This window comes from Salmo salar, chromosome 03 (assembly GCF_965601325.2).
Source record: "Salmo salar chromosome 03, fSalSal1, whole genome shotgun sequence".
NCBI lineage: Eukaryota > Metazoa > Chordata > Actinopteri > Salmoniformes > Salmonidae > Salmo > Salmo salar.
Genome location: NC_138293.1, coordinates 56574222 through 56588288, shown reverse-complemented (window position 1 = coordinate 56588288; position 14067 = coordinate 56574222). Strand labels below are relative to the sequence as shown.

The 14067-nt window shown below is 41.6% G+C and overlaps 1 protein-coding gene across 2 annotated transcripts in view; it reads left to right on the top strand.

Annotated features, from left to right (window-relative positions):
• prva (Parvalbumin alpha) overlaps window positions 1-14067 on the top strand; it is a 42428-nt gene that overhangs the window by 26331 nt on the left and 2030 nt on the right. Inside the window, exons 1-4 of one of the 2 annotated variants that reach the window (XM_014192424.3) lie at window positions 4403-4505; window positions 11937-12005; window positions 13510-13642; window positions 13893-14002. In XM_014192424.3, the coding sequence (XP_014047899.1) occupies window positions 11945-12005; window positions 13510-13642; window positions 13893-14002 (304 nt within the window). In that variant the 5' untranslated portion in view covers window positions 4403-4505; window positions 11937-11944. 2 annotated transcript variants of the gene reach the window in all.

Sequence of the window (14067 nt, the reverse complement as noted above, 5' to 3'; positions counted from 1 at the left end):
AAAAAATGCTAACGCATTTATATAAACTGTGGTTGTTTCAAGCCTTCATATCGTCCAACATTTCATCCAGACCCACACTGTTCTGCAAAGATGACATTTGGAGATCCCACTACCTCTCATCTCACCCTGGACCAGCCACACAGCCCTGACTTCTGCTTCTTCAAAAGCTGTCAGTTTCAAAGGGAATGAGATTTTGTCTGTTTTAGCTGAGCTTTTTTAGGACTTTTTCAAAGCTTCCCTCCGTCCCCCATCCCCATCCCCTCTCTTTTTCTCCCTGGAATTCGGCTTCCTCTAAAACGTATTCAGTTTTATCCTCTCCCTTTGTCTTCCTCAGAATAACTCTGTCTTTGTTATTCCAGGCAGGGAAACAGGGAAATATGTAAACATATTTGTGCTTTCTTCAGCCACAGGAAGTGGCTCTCGCTAGGAAGTGTGTTATAAAGAGAAGGTCTTGGAACGACAGACGGCCACCAGAAATGTAAAAACGAAATATGTGGTTTGGAAAAAGTTTTATAACCAAATTTGACATTTTGTTTCATATTATAACAAGACAAACTGAAATGAAACACTCAAAGACCTTTACTGGAAATGACGTACAACTGAACTCATTACAGTTTGAAATCAAATCAAATGTTATTTGTCACATGCTTCGTAAACAACGGGTGTAGACTAACAGTGAAACGCTTACTTACGGGCCCTTCCCAACAATACAGAGGGAAAAAAAGAGAAATAGTAGAGAAAAATATAAAATAATAACACAAGCCATATTCCAAAATGTATTAAATCATATTTTTCCCTCATCAATCTACACAATCTACACCCATAATGAAAAAGCTAAAAACAGTTTTTTTGAAATGTGTGCACATTTATGAAACATAAAAAACTGAAATACCAGCTCTTGACCTGTCCCACAACAGCCCGTCGATGTGCATTGTGTGCTTTGTTGGGGATAGACAACAAAAACACGCACCCTTTAAACAAACCGACAAGGAACTTTTGATTTCCCTATTAACATGCTAGTCAGAACACATTTTATTGATGCATCTATTTTCAAATCAACCTCAACAAAAACCTTTCAAATTAACAGAAATGTAAATAAAAAGTCTTTTTTAATCAAAGAAGCAGATAATTCCATCACCTTCCATCAATTCCCTTACAAAACCAGGACATGTATCACATTTTTTATATTGTTTTGCTCAAAAGGTTTTTGATGGTGTCAGGTGCCATGCCTGCTAATGACAGCTAGGGCATTGGGGTAGAGGTTGAGATTTGGAAGAGAACAGATGTCATTTCACCCTCCACCCTTCAGGCCCTGACACCTTAGGGTGAAAAATCCCAGGTCAACACTGATTTCCATACAACCTGTTTATGTATCTCACCACCCTTCGGCCCGCCTTTCTGCTTCCCGCTTCCCTCTTGCATCACCCCTCCACCCAGGTAAAGTCAGTGACCAGAAACCGGCCGGGCATTTCCTTGAGGTCCCCACACCAACCCATTTTTTCTTTGCAAACCCTTCAATATTAGCCCCCAAAAAATGTATCACCGACCCACTGAGCTAAAGATGGACCAGCCTATCTGTTATTTTCCCGAGCTGCCCTATGGCCCGTCCGTTTCTGCCACCACCCTGGCTCCACCACTGAGCACCACTGTCATCCCTCCCTGAGAGAGACCCAGACAACAAACAAGCACGCTGTGGGGTTAAGTCAAGCCTCTTGGTGGCTCTTGGCTGCATGGCCCTGAAAGGCAGAGAGAGGAGGATGATACATTTAGTCTAAGGAAGTTTGGAGAGCACACAAGTTTAGCGGAAGAAATGAAGAAAGGGGCTCCTTAAAAGGAGGGTACTGTATATACCTCTTCATGCAGTGAACGGAAGGCGGAAGGAATGCTACATTGAAGGGAAAGAGAGGAGAGAAAGAGTTAAAAAGATTAAAGTGCTTGAGCGCATTAGAATTGGACGGGGGAATAACATTCCCATGAGTGGTACCAGAGGGAATAAGGGACAGGAGAAACAGAGGGATAAATTATAGAGTGGTAAATTATAGTGGTAAATTGCAAAGAAGTACAGATGGGGAGGTGTTCCATATCAAAGTGATTGGAAATATGACACGATGACTCAACGTCTAATCAAACGGCGTGATTAACCTCGTTTGAGAAATGCATGTCATTCCAGAAACAAAACTTTATCCGTTTTTTTTAAAGTACAGCATCTGCTCCCCAAATGGTCCCAATGAGGTAAGGTAAGAAGGTTTAATAGCAACAGTCACTGAGGTCCCCTACAGAGCAGCAAATCCCTCCTCATCACACCATGTCCAAGTACATTTATACATGGGAGCTCAGTGACCCACACCACCACCACAACCACCACCATTACCTCCCCCATCCTCTCCAATAGTAAACCTATTTATTGCTCTCTTTATGTACAATACAGTAGCACCGCAGCCCACATCGCAGTCCCTATCTCTAGCCTTCAAAACCCACCTTTCCAAAGGTCAACGACTACACACACACGCATGCTTGCGCACCCACACACACTGTACACACACACACACACAACCCCCCCCCCCCCCCCACACACACACACTCTTCAATAATATCTCAGACATGGAAACAGCTGATGTGTGCAGTCCACTGGTACAGCCATAATCAGTAATACATATCTATATATGACAGGCGTTTGGAGATTCCTGACGGGGTGCTGCTTGCGCCAGAGTGACCCAAGCCTCTGTGTTTTATGGTTAATTGATGCCGAGACCCTGTTTGGATTTTCTCCCCACAAATTAATATAGCCTGTGTCCCAAATGACACTCTGTTCCCTATATAGTGCACTACTTTTGACCACACTTACACTGTACAATATATACGATCTTAATTTGATCACTCTTTTGTTGCTGAGAATTCACATTTAAACACGCTATGTCAACAGTATTGCACTTTTCATGTAGTCTAATTTTTACCAGCTGATAGCCTAACCACGGATCAAGCAACGTTCAAGTCCTGTTGCTGCAGAATTATTTTGCTGCGACAATACTGGTCAAATTAAGATGCTACATCTGTATACAGGAAATAGGGTGCCATTTTTGGACAAACTCATACGAGCATAGAGCATAAGGTGGCCCACAGGTATCAGATTTCAGTTACAGTTATGATCATGGATGTAAAAATAAGTAATGATTGTTCAGGATATACCTTCAGTTTGGCTTTGCCTTGTGTCTGCTAAATATAGATTCATTAGGGACAGACAAAGAAAGGAATAGGATAATGAAGGTGGATATAAAGGGATGGATTAAGGAAGTTGGTTGATGGTTTTAATCCCCCATGAGAAAGAATGGTAGATGAGAGAGACTTTGAGATAGGGATGGGCATAAATTAGAAATTAAAATTAGAAAATGCAACTAAAAAATACCCTAAAGACCAATGTATCAAAATAAAATATTAGATACTTTTGCAAAGTATTGTATTTAATTTAAATACATGTCTTTTGTATTATAAAATACAAAAATACATTTGCAAGTAACCAGCCAAACAGAAACAACATTCTCAGTAACGGTTACAGAAACGTCTTTCTTCCTACCTTACTTGAATGCACTGTCACTCTGGATAAGAGTGTCTGCTAAATTACCAAAATGTATATATGAAAATTAACAACTGCAAAGTACACTGGGTATTGTAATTGGCCTTGTTTCGGGGTGGTGCTCATTAGAATAATACTCTGCATGCCTTGCAATTGTTCATTTTTACATATACTGTACATTTACATCAAGTTAATTTAGCAGATAGTCTTATCACTCCATAGTGCCGTCAGACTTTTGATAACAGTGTAGGGTGAAAGAGGGCCACAAAATGTTTAACTTCTATAAAGAAATGGTATAGAAAAGTATTTTGTCATTTGAAAATTACGGCTTTCGAAAATATATTGTTACAAACTACATTGGACTGTATTTCAGCCCAGTGGAATACAACGTACAAAATACTCAGAAGTAGTTTAAATACGTATTTCAAATACATGTAACAGAACTACTACCTATCTCTGCTTTGAGAATGGTTAAGTGTGAGAGACAGGGGAAGTTGGAAGATGCAGGACTTAGGAGATGAAGAGAGTGACAGAGAGAGAGGAGGAAAGAGAGAGCGATATAACACAGAAAGAGAGAGTTTGTGAGAAAGAGTGACATCAAAGGAGGATTTAAGGACAGAGCCCCTTGAGCGGGAGAAAATTAGGTAAGAAAATCAGATGGGTGGAGGGAAGGCAAGAAAGAGCGAGGGCAAAGAAAAAGGTGTCAGGTGGAATGGGTGCTGGAGACTGAGCAGGTGATTATTAATAGCAGGGGTTTGATTAGTTAAGTGTGGTTAAAGGAAGCGATAGGGTTTCCATCTTTCCCTCCTAAAATAGGCGGAGGGGAGGGGTATAAAAAAGAAAGGAGTGGACCCTCGTCTCTTTATCAGACCTCCACCCTACCTCTCTGGCCCATTTCTCCATCTCCTTCATACTACTCCTCACCTTAACTCAGGTAAGGCTGCGTGCTTTGGTCAACAACCAGGATTGGGGTCAATTCCATTTTAATTCAGCCAAATCAGGAAGTAAACATTGGGATGTCAGTTTACTTCCTGTATTGACTGATTTGAAATGGAATTGACCCCAACCCTAGTAATAGCATGGAAGAGGTTTCATCAATTGGTCACCACAATAGAGAATATCTCTAATTCAATTTTAGGCAGTTTTGCAGTACACTTACTAACAACTACTTTGGGAAAAAAATGACAAAAGTTCTACGCAAAGTTGTGAGGGTAAGCTCTTGTTTAAGTATGTAGGTAGTTACGTGTTGGAAAATAGCATGAGCAGGTGCAATTTGTGGTGTTAGTTGTATAATGGGAATGGGTACTGTATAAAGAATATGAACCAAACGACCAAACCTTTCAATAATGATGAAGAGGACATTAACTAAGTATGGTGTAAAATGCTGACACTGGGAAATTGTATTTATTAATTACATTTTTTAACTCAGTCGCCTATCGGGACCATAACCTTCCCTCATTATCATTCTGTATGTGATTACGTTGAGTCGTTGAGTATGATTAGTGCATTTGCATGATACTCATCTGCTCATATCTCTATGTTAATGCATATTCATGGAGTCAGTGAACTGTTTTAATGGCTATAGCCCCTGTTAATTAAACAGAGACAAATAACAACCCAATGGGGCTCTGGTCAAAAGTAGTGCGCTATATAGGGAATAGGGTGCCATTAGGGACATATTTAATGTGTTGTTTGTGTGTCATAATGAAATATATACGACTTAAAGACTTCAGATGTTGATTTAAATGCAAATAGTTGGCTTAAGCGACATACACATTTCTATTTATTTAATAATATAATATTATTCTGTTTGTGTTTTATGTAAATGTCTCGTGACGTGGTTTCGTTATTGACATGTTTGGAATTTGCATGTAGATTATTGATTGTCCCATTGTCCCAAATGGAATTATGAGACGATGTGATTAGTTGATTAGACAAGATTACATTATCATAGCGGTTCCTTTGTGTGCCAGCCAGGAGAGTCCCTACTACTACACAATGCCTATTGTTGTGGCTGCTCAGTCATTGAATTGTGGGTACTTTGGTATCCAGACCTGGGTTCGGATACTATTTGAAATATTTTTATCAGCCTATCAGCCTACCTGGACAACCAGATGGGCAAGGTTTGCACTCGGACCGCTCTATTGGTTCCGTTGCAACAGTCAAATTTAGTCAAGTACAGGTAAAGTATTTGAAACATTTTTTGAAAGTATTTGAACACAGGTCTGATTGTTCAGTTGTACTGTGGTGGTACAGCAGGAAGGTAGCTCAGCAGTTATTTTCAGCACCATGCTGTGAGATAAGATAGTGGACTTTGGTGTTATGTCCAAAGATGATCCTCCACAATCCATCTGGGCGTTGTTATTATGGAAGTGCCACTCGGACCACTGCTCTTTGTGTTTTGGTATCGTTAGAATGACGAGAGTCTGACTCCACTTTTTATAATGAAATCAATGACTTGTTGAATCAATAGCATTTGTTCTGATGGACAGTGAATAGCAAACATTAGATTGGATACACTTAGCCATAACTAAAGACATCATTACCGTTGGAGCTACAGCATTGTGTTGTAGCCACCCAGTTGACCTGTTCTCGACACACTTTCAGCAATTCATTTACAAGTTGGCTATCATTCTGAATCAAAATCCTCCAATAAAATGTTTCTGCTGTACAGTATGCTAAAAACAAGCACAATCCCCAATTTGTTGTGTTTAAATCATTCTGATTCACTTGCATAGTGAGTATTTAAATGTAAAATCAACTGTAAGTAAGAGCTCTACGAGGTACAGTTGAAGTCAGAAGTTTACATACACTTAGGTTGGAGTCATTAAAACTCGTTTTTCAACCACTCCACAAACTTCTTGTTAACAAACTATAGTTTTGGCAAGTCGGGTGGGACATCTACTTTGTGCATGACACAAGTACTTTTTCCAAAAATTGTTTACAGACAGATTATTTCACTTATAATTCACTATATCACAATTCCAGTGGGTCAGTTGTTCACATACACTAAGTTGACTGTGCCTTTAAACAGTTTGGAAAATTCCAGAAAAATATGTCATGGCTTTAGAAGCTTCTGATAGGCTAATTGACATCATTTGAGTCAATTGGAGGTGTACCTGTGAATGTATTTCAAGGCCTACCTTCAAACTCAGTGCCTTTGCTTTACATCATGGGAAAATCAAAAGAAATCAGCCAAGACCTCAGAAAAACATATTGTAGACCTCCACAAGTTTGGTTCATCCTTGGGAGCAATTTACAAATGCCTGAAGGTACCACATTCATCTGTACAAACAATAGGACGCAAGTATAAACACCATGGGACCATGCAGCCGTCATACAGCTCAGGAAGGAGACACGTTCTGTCTCCTAGAGATGAACGTACTTTGGTGCGAAAAGTGAAAATCAATCCCAAAACAACAGCAAAGGACCTTGTGAAGATGCTGGAGGAAACCGGTACAAAAGTATCTATATCCACAGTAAAACGAGTCCTATATCGACATAACCTGAAAGGCCGCTCAGCACGGAAGAAGCCTCTGCTTCAAAACCGCCATAAAAAAGCCAGACTACGGTTTGCAACTGCACATGGGGACAAAGATCGTACCTTTTGGGGAAATGTCCTCTGGTCTGATGAAACAAAAATAGAGCTGTTTGGCCATAACGACCATCATTATGTTAGGAGGAAAAAGGGGGAGGCTTGCAAGCTTGCTTTGCTGCAGGTGCATCGTGAGGTAGGAAAATTATGTGGATATATTGAAGCAACATCTCAAGACATCAGTCAGGAAGTTTAAACTTGGTCGCAAATGGGTCTTCCAAATGGACAATGACCCCAAGCATACTTCCAAAGTTCTGGCAAAATGGCTTAAGGACAACAAAGTCAAGGTACTGAAGTGGCCATCACAAAGCCCTGACCTCAAGCCTATAGAACATTTGTGGGCATAACTGAAAACGCGTGTGCGAGCAAGGAGGTCTACAAACCTGAGTCAGTTATACCAGCTCTGTCAGGAGGAATGGGACAAAATTCACCCAACTTATTGTGGGAAGCTTGTGGAAGGCTACCCGAAACGTTTGATCGAAGTTAAACAATTTAAAGGCAATGCTACCAAATACTAATTGAGTGTATGTAAACTTCTGACCCACTGGGAATGTGATGAAATAAATAAAAGCGGAAATAAATAATTCTCTCTACTATTATTTTGACATTTCACATTCTTAAAATAAAGTGGTGATCCTAACTGACCTAAGACAGGGAATTTTTACTAGGATTAAAAAACTGAGTTTAAATGTGTTTGGCTATGGTGTATTTAAACTTCCGACTTCAACTGTATATGAGTCCAGACACACAATGCCGCAAAATATTATCTCACCAACAGCACACAGACGTACATATATGCATGTACATTAACACACACACAAACTCATCCCCACCCCATGGGAGCATGCACACACACACACACACACACACACACACACACACACACACACACACACACACACACACACACACACACACACACACACACACAAACTCATAACCCCCCCATGTGCCCACCTAACCTATACCAAGCACTAAGATCAAATCTAAGTTCACACACATATTAGCACACGCATTCATAGACACAAACCCACACTCTCACTCACACACTGACACTAAAAACGACCGCGTTCAAACGTACACATGTTATAGTAAATTGAGATCGAGGGGGCTTAACTTAAGGGGCTCGAGTTTCTTGAGACACAAGTGCATTCTCCCTTGATCCCCAGAACCCCTCTTCCAAACGCACACGCACACACACCGACCATGCAGCTGTTGTACTGAAGGCTAGGAGTCGGTCCGTTCTGCTGTGGCGCGGTTGGGTTTCCCTCACCTCTGGGTGAGAAGAAGGGCACACGCAGGAAAAAAGGAGGGTTTCATATTTCTACTTTTCATTGGAGCCAAAGGGTTAGCCAAATGGAGGAGTGTTAGAAAGGGGATGGGTGAAAGGAAGCGCTATATCTCACTAAGATGAGGCTGACTGTTGAGGCATTCGCATAGAACAAACTGTGGAAAGAGGCTAACTACTAAATAGGGTCTTGTAGGATCCTGTAGAGATCCTGTAGGCGTCTTTTTGTAGGCTCTAACTCCACCATGGCTAATTGGCCAAAGCCTATGGGGAAATGAATTGGGTGTTTGGAGGGGTTTAGGATAAAGTCTGTGGTAAACAGGCTTAGGAGATTTTGTACGTTTCGTTCCATGAGATAATCTTCATCAGCTAATATCACTTTTTGTGAATGTTGAAGCATTTATGTAATCAAAACAAACATAAACCACATAAGCCTTACAGAAAAACCACATGAATTTCACGTGATCACATGTGAAGTTAATGTGATAACATGTGACCATGGTAACACATGCGAAATTATGATCTCATGTGAAATAAATGTGACAACATGGGGATGGCATATTTCAACATGTGATACCATGAAACTACACGTGACATTTGAGCACGTGAAAACACAGGTGTCGAATGTCATTGAGAATATTTGACTTTAAACGGCATAATTGACATGCATTCAGTTTAAACAGTCATGGTCCCCTGCAAGTTTAGTCTAGTTCCCAGGACATCCCCAACAACCTTTTTAGAACATTGTGTCATCCCTGGATTACTTGGGACTAAACCTCAGTTGTGATTTTAACTCACAACTTCTTTGTTGGTAGCCATCTGAAATGTCCTGCTACACCACCAGGTCTGTGAGCATAAAAGACATAGGGCTACAGACTTATTGGCAATAATACATTCCTGCACTTTACTAAAAGCTGCCCAGAATCAGGTAAGTAATTGCCCAATTATCACCACCAATGTTGCATTAACCTAAAACTAGCAGTGCTAGACATAGAGTGTACATAAGTATTTGGGGGATTTAAACTTTCAACCGTTTGGTTGAGTGCATCAAGGTTTCTGCAGTGCCACCGGGTTCATGCTTATTGCTTGGAACGTGGGACATACAAAAAAATAAGGGTATGGTTAGTGTACAGTGTTGTTCCCTTGGTTACAAATAAAAAGTAGAAAACGCTTCATTAAGCTACAAAAGTGTCAGTGCTCAACTTTAACATGTGTTGACAATACAACAGAACAGATTAACCGGAACAACATTTACTTTCACAGGTGGCCAAAAACAACTGAAAGTTATGCCTCCAGTATTCTGTATTCTGATCTGACATGCTGGATCATAGCTCAATAACCCAACTAAGTGACCCAACTGGCTGAGTCAAAAATATCCCAACACGTGTTCTGTCCACTATGTAGCCAGCTATGGGTTGCTTTTAACCCAGCATTTTTTGGAGTGCAGTAGCGATTGTACCTAGAAAAAATTACCATTATACTAGATTATCCACACAAGATATTGACCAGTACCCAGGGCCATATTAAGAAATCATTGGCCCTGGTGCCACAAGCTGTATATTTGTTGTGCATGCTTGCCAAAAAGGTTGGCTGCCAAAATAAAGGAAACACTTGAGTAAACGAGGGATTCAAATAATATGTTATGGTCTGGTGTGCATTTTACTGGCATGGTTTGTTTTAGGTCCACTTGTAGTCTTTATGCCAAGGCGCATTGAAGCTATTCCGACAGCTCGTAGCCAAACCCTTTATAGACACTATGTTGGTGTTTCCTTTATTTTGGCAGTTACCTGTATGTGCTTGTGATAACATTTTATCCACAGTAATATTTTTTGAAACTATTGTTCCTCTGTGGCTAAATTATGCTCTCTGGTGTATTTTGAGGATGGGCTCCTGTTGTTGGAAAAAAAACATATATATAATAACTGGGTCCCTTATGGGCTTGGGCCCCTGCCCCTGACTCACACAATTGACCAGTCACATGTATCTCCTCCCTTGATCTAACGATTAGCAGAGTGGCACCAGGAGAGTGGGCTCCTGAATCCCCCTGTGGTTGGCAGTTGCAGAATATTATATATGTAATATATACTGTGTATTTTTGGGGTAAGCCCCTGCATTAAGCCGGCCCTGCCAGTACCATGTGAATTCCTGTGTATCTCTGAAGGTACCTTATGTGTAACTTTGACCTTTTATTCTTGCCTAATACCTGGTTGTGAAGTCGGAAAATCAGATTGCTGGCATCCCCCTTACGGATAAACCACATGATTTCACATGTGGAAAATCACATAAAAAAATGTGAAGTGTTCCAAAAACATGTTTTCACATGATTTCACATGGGAAATGGTGTGTTTTTTTCTGAAAGGGAAAGGCTTCATAATTCATAAAGGTCATTTTAACTAACTGATATTATCTTATAGAACAAAACGTATAAGATATGCTAAGCCTGTGTTAACCTCAGACCTTATTTTCCGCGTTTATCCCAAAACCCCATTCTTTCCCTATTCATTTCCCCCATAGGAACGGCTGAACGAACCAGAGGCAACGCGTTTTTTAGGACTACAAGCTGGCGAGCTCTATTGTACTATATATGTCTAGCTGGACCTTTTTGCTCACTTATCCCATGAGCCTTTGCTTCAGCGGTGTCTTAGGGAAATATCTTAGAGCACCCTACTTGGCCCTGACGTCCTGGAGCAGGGCCACCCCTCGGGGGCCATTGCAGACGTAAACTAATCCAAAAATAGACTTATAAATTGCCCTCGCACGATATCATAGCATGGCCACCACACAGCAACCATACCTCAACCCTCTAATCCATTCCTCAATAACCCCTTAGTCAACACCACTCACTCCCCAGCTCTCCTCTCCTCTCCTCTCCTCTCCTCTCCTCTCCTCTCCTCTCCTCGCCTCTCCTCTCCTCTTCTGGGAGACAGATGGAAGCTGGGGTAGGAAGGGTAAGGTGATACGTTTATAAGTACGAAGCAATTGACTTCAATGGCACACAGAGTTGGACACACGGCTCACCTTTCAAAGTGTGAGACAGAAGGAGCCCCCGGCCCACACTATAGCTCTACACAGCTCCAACTCTGCGGTATGTCCAACGGCCTCCTAGCTCCACAGCTCGTTCTTGTTCTATGGTATGTCCGACACAGCACAAGGCACAGATCCTATGGCACTAACCTTGCTGAGTAGACGCCTGGAGACCAGCCATGTTTCTCTCATAATAACCTCAACCCCCTCCCAAAAAAACACACACACACACTAAATGGAGAACTGAGCACCCCTCTAGTTTCTCCTCCTCCCTCCTTTCTAATTTGTTCTCTCAATATCTCGCTCTCGCCCTGATTTCCTTGCTCCAGTTCACAAGTCTCAGCAGTGTAATATGAGAATGTCTCTCTCTGAATGTCTTTGCTCTCATGTACCCTCGTGTTTAACTTGGTTCCCCCCTTTTCTTCTCCTCCTTCCTTCTCCCCCCCCCGACGTTCCAGCTGCAGAGATGGCGATGAACAGCATTCTCAACGCTGCCGATATCAAGAAAGCCCTAGACGCATTCGCAGGTGACCAAACACCTTTTACTCCATTTTATTTTCTTACATCACATTTAGGAACAGTTTCCCAGACATACATTAAACCTAGTCCAGGACTAAGAAGCATTCTCCATTGAAAGTTTTCCTGTTGTTAATCCAAGACTAGGCTTAATCTGTGTATGGGAAACCGTCCCATAATGTGTAAACAAGAAAATACTGAATAGAGGCAAAATAAATGGCTAATAATACTTAATAAAGGTATCATTCATTTATTGTATTGCACGTTAGTGGTTAATATGTGTTCTCGATACTAAAGTGTTAACAGGAGGAGCTCCTTGGTCAAACATACACATTGGATGGGTCCCAAATGGCACCTTATTCCCTATAGTGCCCTCCTATATAGCAAGTAGGGTGCCATTTGGGATCAACACATTTTTACATAATTATGATAATGTAATAGCACATCATATCTGACATAATTATGATAGTGTAATAACTGGTATTGTGTAACACATCTGCCAGAGGATGCCAGCTAGTCCTGGTGGCACAGTCCTCTAACCTATAGAATTGATATGACCACTGGCACAACACATGCTCTGGATCCACACATGCACATACACTCAGACAAACACTGTATCATAGTGTAAAAACAGTAATCTCTTAATGATTGTTTAGCATTAACGTTTAGCCTCTGGAGTGTTGTATCCAGGCAGCCACCTATGCTGTTTTTTGTATTTTTGTGAGTGTGTGCGTGTGCAAGCATCCGTGCGTGCGTGCCTGTCTAAAATCAAATCAAAGTTTATTTGTCACGTGCGCCGAATACAACAGGTGTAGACCTTACATCGAAATGCTTACTTACTGGCTCTAACCAATAGTGCAAAAAAGGTGTTAGGTGAACAATAGGCATGTAAAGAAATAAAACAACAGTAAAAAGACAGGCTATATACAGTAGTGAGGCTATAAAAGTAGCGAGGCTACATACAGACACCGGTTAGTCAGGTTGATTGAGGTAGTATGTACATGTAGATATGGTTAAAGTGACTATGCATATATGATGGACAGAGGGTAGCAGTAGCGTAAAAGAGGGCTTGGTGGGTGGTGGGTGGGACACAATGGCGATAGCCCGGTTAGCCAATGTGCGGGAGCACTGGTTGGTCGGCCCAATTGAGGTAGTATGTACATGAATGTATAATTAAAGTCACTATGCATATCTGATAAACAGAGAGTAGCATCAGCGTAAAAAGAGGGTTTGGGGAGGCACACAATGCAAATAGTCCGGGTAGCCATTTGATTACCTGTTCAAGGAGTCTTATGGCTTGGGGGTAAAAACTGTTGAGAAGCCTTTTTGTCTTAGACTTGGCACTCCGGTACCGCTTGCCATGCGGTCTGTCTGCGTGGATGCGTGCCTGTCGCGTGTGTGCATATGTATGCGTGTGCCTGCCTCCATTTGTGTCTGTACTCTGTGTGTATGTGTGTGTGTGTGCGCACACATGTGTGTGTGTTCACTAAACTGTGTGTGTATTATGCCGTGCAGCGGCTGACTCGTTTGACCATAAGAAGTTCTTTGAGATGGTGGGTCTGAAGGCCAAGTCAGCTGAGGATGTGAAGAAAGCCTTCCTGGTGCTGGACGCTGATGCCAGCGGATTCATAGAGGAGGAGGAGCTCAAGTAAGAGACACACACAACCAGAAAGACACAGACAGAGAGACACACACACCGACACTTTGACTAACTACACACTCCTTCATTTATTAAATAACATACAGTGCGTGGTGACTATCCAGTGACCACGTGGACATGCGTCCACATCCCATATCCACAAACAAACACTCACGTTTAACTGTTTAGGCACCAGAGCATTCCTAGTTTTTGTACTGTCTCTATTCAAGTCTCTCTGCCATCCTCCTGTTGTCCATAGGTTCGTACTGAAGGGATTTGCCTCAGACGGCAGGGACCTGACCGACAAAGAAACCAAAGCGTTCTTAAACGAAGCCGACAAGGACGGAGACGGCATGATCGGCATCGACGGTAAGTAAACTATTTCTCTGACCGACGGACACATATACTCACCTGTGTCATCATAGCGTCATCCG